Genomic DNA, 7,448 nt, shown 5'->3' on the forward strand with positions numbered 1-7,448 from the left:
ATTTTATATATATATTTTTTGAAAGATTTACTTATTTACTTGAAAGGCACTTACAGCGAAAAGAGAGAGAGAGAGGGAGGGAGAGAAAGAGAGAGAGGTATTTGATCCATTGGCTCACTCTCCAAACATTAGCAGGGGACTGGATCAGAAGTGGAACCCTCAGGTCTTGAAAGGACATTCGTATGGTATGTTGGTAGCAGTTTAACTTATGGTTCCGCAACAATGGTCTCAATACAGACTTTTTTTTTTTATTGGAAACCAATACAGCTGGAAAAAAGAGAATAATTAGAAGTAAGTTTAACAAAGAAAGTTTAAACTTACACTGTGGCAACACTACATTATTGAATGCTACTAAACATCTAAATAAATAGAAAGATATCTCATGTATATGTGTTGGAAGACAACAGTATGAAGATGGCAATGTGCCCTGAATTGATCTACCGATTACATGCAATACCTATCACAATCACTGGCAGCTGTTTTGCTGAAATTGGCAAACTGGTATTTGTATTTCATTCATGGGACCTAGAAGAGTAAAAACAATTTTGAAAAAGAAGGAACAATTTGAAGGACTCACATTTTCCAATTTCAAATCTTACAACAAAACTGCAATAATTAAGACAATGTGATACTGACATAAAGTTAGACATAGAGATCAACAGAACAGAATTGAACATTCCAGAAAGGAACTCTTGCATGGTAAACTGATTTTTTAGAGTGTCATGATAATTCATGGAGCAATTAATTGTCTTTTTTAAAAAATGGTGTTGGAACAACTGAACATCCTATACAAAACATTAATTTTTTACTCACAAAATACATGCAAAAACTCAAAATTGATCACAATTACCCAAAAATAAGAGCTGAAGCTATTAAAATCCAGTGAAAAAACATGGGTCAATTTTAGTGATCATGTTTTCTTAAATCTATGATTATAACATTAAAATAATAATGAAATAAGAATCATTAAAAGGAAAAAATTTTTCATTCAAAAAGACACCATAAAGAAAGGAAAAAGGCGATCCTGAAAAATTGGAGAAAATATTTGCAAATCAGAAACATTATTAAGGACTTGTAACTTAAATATATAAAGAGTCATGGACCAAAAAGTAAAAACAATCCAATTAAAATGTGCAAAGAACGTGAATACACATTTCTCCAAAGATGATATACAAATACGCATTAAACACTGGAAAATAATTATTCTGTAATTAATTGTTCAAATAATACAAGGTGAAACCACAATGGAATGCCAATTCATGCATCTGAAAATTACTATCATAAAAAATGATTACAAAAATAAAACAACAATAGAAAGAGTTGTAAGTGTTCGGATGTAAAATAATCAGTTCTCATATAGTACTGGTGGTAACATATGTAGCAAGCAGTCTAGTAACTCTGTAAAAGGTTAAACATAGAGTTATCATATGACCCAGCAAGTCAATTCCTATGTAAAAACTCAAATGAAAATACATATCACACATAACATGTATGTAGATGTTCACAACTGCATTATTGATAGTAACAATACTGGGAACAACTAAATATTAATTGCTGAGTAGAGATAAATATTTGGCAATAAGGTAAACTGAATTATTCATGTATGATGTAACAGATGACACTTGAAAACAGCATGTTAATGAAAGAAATCATTAAAAAAAACCCTCCCATATTTTTAAAAACATATTTTATTTTTATTTGAAAGACAGAGTTACAGAGACACGGGCTGGAGGTGAGGTGATCTGAAGCCAGGAGCCAGGAGCTTCTTCCTAGTCTTCCACATGAATGCAGGGGCCCAAGAACTTAAGCCATCCTCCTCTGCTTTCCTAGGCCATTAAGCAGAGAGCTAGGTCTGAAATGGAAAATCTGGAATACAAACTGGCACCTATATGGGATGCCAGTGCTTGCAAGCAGACAACTGGTCTACCCTGTACCTGTCCCAACACTCACATATTCTATTATTCCATATATGTTAAATGTCAACAATATGCAAATCTAAAAAGAGAAACAGTAGATTAGTTGTTTTCACAAGAGCTAAAGGGTATGGTGTGGGATGAATGAGTAATGATTGCTAACACAAGATTTGTTATGGATTGATGATATTTTTAAATTCATTGTGATGGTTGCAAAACTCTTTCGATAGGCTTAATGCCGCCTAACCTAATGGGTAAATTGTATAAACCATAAACTATATTTCACTAAAGTGGTAGTTTTCATGAATCTTCTACATTAGTACCAAGAGCTGACAAGCTAGAAGTGACAATGTATAAGAAAAAAAAATTTCCCTGATGAGAATTTTCAAATTCTCACATAGTCAAATCAAGAACAGTAAAGCAGGCACATGCTAGACTTAAAAGATACATATAGGCAGATGTAAGGGGTTTGCTCTTTGAAATACTAGGCATGAAAGGTTAGCCTTTCATATTTTCCCCAACCCATATATTACACTACTACAGGAACAAGTTGCTTTCTTGGCGATAGTTTAAAGCTGAATTTTAGCTGTTTAATTTCTAAAACTGATAAAAGCAAGGTTTTGGTCTGTGATTATTCAATTACACTTACATTGTAGTGAATGATTTTTTTTTTTGCTCTTATCAGTTACTTTACACAAAAGATTATCTTGGTTGTATTTACTTTTGCAAGTCTGTATACAAATACCAATTTCACTATCCATGCTAGATGTACTCGATTGAGTAATAAAATACGAGCTTTCTGGATCTTTCAGTAAGGTCAAATTGCATTTTCCATGTAGGTGAACTTTAAATTTAGAGAAGATACACAAAAATGGTATGTCTGACATTATCTTTGGGTAAGAATTTTTAACTTGTTTTTATTTAAAAAAAAAAAAGACAAAGAGACATCTCCCATTCACAGGTTCATTTTTGCAAATATGTATCCTGCTGGATTTGGGCATCAAAAGCCAGGAACTCAGTCTGGTTTTCTCACGTGGGTAGCGAGGACCCAACTACCTGAGCCATCATTTACTGCCTCCCTGGCTGTGCATGAGCAGGAAGCTGGAACAGGGAACAGAGCCAGGACTGAGATCTGAGATGCTTGATTATATCAAATACTCGGCTCTGATGTGTGAAAAGGGAAAACGAATTTGGAAAACTTGATACAGTGAGATTAAATGGGAATATATTTACAAAAAAAATTCTGTTAGATGTCAAAAAAGAATATATAGAAGCAGCTAAAAATATAGGGAAATAAACAATGTCATTTTAAAGCATGAGAACTGAAAAGGGAAGGTGATATTATAATATTCATATTGTTGGATAAGAAGATATGTACAGTATATGGTGATTTTATATTGAATTGTATTTGATGACACACCACATCGGTACAAATGAGATCTCAACAAATACACGAGTGAAAGAATAAAAGAGAATATGCACTTCATAATACACATCAGTTCAAGCCATGCTGAAAAATTATACCAAATCTCAAATTTGTATTTTACTGCTGCTAGATTAGAATTTTAACACGTCCCTCCCCAGGGATCGAACTGCGCAGCTGCGACAGTGTGCCGGCCCTCCCCCCACTGCGCGATGTTCCGGGTCTCCTAGCGACTGAGTGTCAACAAAAAGCTGAAGCTTCAGAACTCGCTGGCCCAGGGGCCGCGGGCAGCATGGCCGATCGGAGGGCTCCACTTCGGCCCTTCGTACTGGAGCCATTGCCTCCAGGCATGACCTGCAAGCCCTGGTTCAAGGACAAACTACCTTCAAAGTGTCTGGCAAATCAGAAGAGCAATTTTCTGAAGTTCCCCACGTCTCTGGACAGCAGGAACTGGGTATTTGTGAGAGAGGGGCTCGACGACTTCCGCAATGGCTGTCCGCCATGCGACCACATGATCGCTCGTGGCCGGAAGGAGGCATTTCTCCCCATGATCTCTCACAAAGCTCCCCAACTTCCTCCCATCGAAAGAAAGCTGCCTAGAAAAGCAAGCCTGTTTTCCAAGTTGTCACAGGCTCAGCTGGCACGCAAGGCTTTTGTAGCAGCTGCAGAAACCAAACTGCAGAAGCATCCCTTAGCTCGCTATTCCAATCTGGAGGAATCCCTACCTCCGGATCTTTTATTGAAGGTGCTGGAGGAGCTGGATCCCGACAAGAAGCTGGAGGATGCTTGGGCTCATTGTGAAGGCAGGAAGGAAAAGCCCAAGGAGCCCACAAAGGCTTCTAAGCGCCGCACTTCAAAGGCTCGCCCGAAGACTCCCCCTCCCGAGACTTTTCCTGCAGCAGAACAGCCAAAAAAGTCACGTCGAAGGTCGAGTGTATATGCGTTGCGTGATCCGTCTATTCTCCGTAGATATGTCCCGAGAATGGTTCGCGACTTCTGCAAATGGGCTGCCGCTTCGGGATACCACCATGTCGATGAAGACTATGTGATGCAACAATTTACAATCAGCCATAAGTGGAAACCAGGCTTTCGTGACTACCACATGATGAAGGAAGAGGAGATTCATCCCGACCTCAAGTACAACATGGAACTCGATGAAACGGATGACATGAAATACATGCTAGACCACAAGGACTGGGAAAGTGAACTCAAGGAACCACCACAGTCTATCAGGTCTACCAGGGTAAAGATGAGGTATGGAGCATGGTACCTCAAGACCAGCTTGTGGAAAAAGCAAATGACTAACGAACCTTTGATCGACCCCAAGATCATCCTTGAAGCTGAACGGGAAAGAATGAAACCAGACGTCATTGACGATCTTTACGGAACAATTGCCTTCAAGGATTTCATTCTAAGCCGGGGCTACAGCATGCCCCACATTCTTGAGAAGTTGTTCACCAGGAAAGGATGGGATTATGAGGCTGTCAAGACTCCTATACCTAAAGTCATCAAAATTCACTTAAAACTAAGAGAGTTTACAGAGGAAGATGATATGACAATTGTCCACACAGGTTACTAGGCTGTTTTCTCTATCCCACTGAAAATACTTTGAAAATACATTGAAATATAAATTGAAAATACATTGAATTTATGACTGTCCTACCAAGAATGTACAACTTTGAAACCTGGGCAATTGTGTAAACTCAACATCCAGTACTTATTAAAATTTCTTAATGACCTCCCATTTCAGGCTCATCATTTAAAAAATACTCTTTTATCAACTATAATAACAACATTCACATACAGTTTATCTCATTTTGTGGAATTCTGACTATTGCATAATTACACCAAGTATTTGTAAAAAGAAAATAAAGCAGAATTTCTTAGAAAAGAAATGCTCTATTGATTATTTCTAGTTAGCTAAAACATGGGACCAATTTCATAATAATCACACTAAGGAAACATGAATACCTCCATGTAGATTAATGCATTAGCAAAATATTTTTTCCAAATTAAATAATTTTTAAATATTGCTTACATGGTCAAGAGGGATGCACGCCTATATGGGCCTCCAATTAGGGTGGTTAGTGTCAGGCATGGAGGAAGGTGGGAGGGACAGATATCCCACCTTTTTTGTTTCCTTCCTGTGTTCACACAGAAGAAGGGAGTGGAGTGTTTTTTGCTGTCAAACTACATCAGCATTTGCGGATAGCAGACAGTCCTTTGATGACGCCCTAGAGACCCCGATGTAGGGAGCGTGTTCCTAGGATGTTGAGTGGTTTTGATAGTTCTGAGAAATTGTTGACTTCATGGAAACAGGGTTGAGAAAATCTTCCTAAGGTCTACTGGTTAATAAAGTTCACTTCAGTGTATTTACAGACTCAGGAACATGCTGCGAGCTTGGCTGATAGGATTGTCCAACCTGTTCTGCTTTCTAGTCTCTGAGGAGGCAGTCGGTGTCCTTTGCTGGGCTAGATTAGCTTGCTGTCATGTCCCCCATGTGCATCTGGGCATGCTGTCCACTAAACAGGCATCAGCAACTGAGGAAGCCCAGTCCTGATACATGTACTCCAAGGCTGGATCACACATCCTGTGATTTTCCCTATAGCTGGGGACTGAGTCCAGCTCTCTAGCTGAAGCATCCACCAAGAAAACTTTCCTGGGGTGAACTCAGACTTGACTCTTGTGTATCCCAGCCAGTGCAGGATACAGTGCAGTCTACTACCTGCTCTAGTCAACACACATACTGGTGGATGCAGCTGCCTGATCAGTGCACCCCAGTCTCTATTCCACTCAAACCCATAGGTGCTATAGTCCAGCCTAGCCAGCCCACCACAGACCTGGTCCTCATGCATACCAATGGGTGCCACAGCCTAGTCAGGATGGCCCCCAATAACCTCCCCAGACCTACTTCCAACCCCAGTTCTTGCATGTGCTGCCATGTGCTGTGGCCCAGCCTACATCCCATTGGCTCTCTTGCACATCCACAGGCTCTGAGGCTTAGCTCAGTCTAAGCTGCCCCCAGATCCAGTCCTCACATTTGCCGACAGGTGCCACCATCCTGTCCGGCCTGGCCCACACCCAGTCCCAGCACTCATGCTCAACAGGGTAAGTACAGCCTGGTGGAGGAGCACCCACAATTTCCCTTCCAGGCATGCTCCCAGCTTTGGATTCTGTGCCCACCGGGGGCACCACGGTCCAGCCAGACATGACTTGCATCAAGTACTGACACTTGCCAGCTGGTAGTGTGCCCTAGTCCAGCCTGGCCCGCCCCCATTTCTGGCTCTCACACTGACGAGTGGAAGTAGCAACCAAGCAAGGGAGACCCTAAAGTTCCCCTACCAGGCCTGTTCCCAGCCCTAGGTTCTGTGCTTGGCAGCAGGTGCAGTGGCCCAGCCTGAGACAGTCTACCACTTATCTTGGCATTTGCCAACAGGTGCTAAAGCCTGGTTCACTTTGACCTACCTCCAGTTCTAGCTGTTGCAGCAGCCTAGCCTAGCCCATCTATATCCCTCATGTGAACTGGCAGGTGTTGTGGTCCAACCTGGCCTAGCCTGCACACCATCCTGGCTCTCACTTGTGCCAGTGTGTACTATGGACTGAGCCTGCCCAGCCCATATTCATACCTGGCTCACATGTATGCCAATGGGTGCTGTGGCCCACCTGGTGAAATGGCTGGCCCCCAGTCCTAGCACTCACTGGTGGGTACTGTAGCCTAGCCTGAACAGCTCATATACATTCCAGCTCTCACCAATAAGTGCTACAGCCCAGCACAGCCTGGCTCACCCCCAGACCTAGTTCTCAAGTGACCTGATGGGTGCTACAGCCTAGCCGTGTCTGTTCTACGGCCATTCTGGCTGTTGTGAGCACCAGCAGGTGCTGAAGCCTTGTCAAATCTGGCCTGCCCCCAAACCCAGCCCACACACATGCCGATTGGTGTTGCAACCTTGCCCATACTGGTTGGCCCACAACCCTAGCTCTTGCACTCACCACTGGAAGATGCAGCCCGGCAGGGGAGTCCCCAGAGTTTTCCTACCTGGCCCATTCCCAGCACCAGATCTTGCACATGCTCGCAGGTGTTGCAGCCTAGCCCAGCTTAGCATGGCTCACAA

General features: G+C 41.9%; 1 protein-coding gene across 1 annotated transcript; it reads left to right on the top strand.

The window, feature by feature from the left end:
- Positions 1-414: 414 nt before the first annotated feature.
- On the top strand, positions 415-4,915 carry LOC121171374 (putative protein FAM47D). The gene is made up of 2 exons (XM_041003086.1): positions 415-501; positions 3,470-4,915. Exons 1-2 carry the CDS (start codon positions 415-417, stop codon positions 4,913-4,915), a joined length of 1,533 nt encoding a protein of 510 aa, XP_040859020.1.
- The last annotated feature ends 2,533 nt before the right edge of the window (positions 4,916-7,448 follow it).

This window comes from Ochotona curzoniae, unplaced genomic scaffold (assembly GCF_017591425.1).
Source record: "Ochotona curzoniae isolate NIBS_2020 unplaced genomic scaffold, NIBS_Ocur_1.0 contig_1274, whole genome shotgun sequence".
Classification (NCBI taxonomy): domain Eukaryota; kingdom Metazoa; phylum Chordata; class Mammalia; order Lagomorpha; family Ochotonidae; genus Ochotona; species Ochotona curzoniae.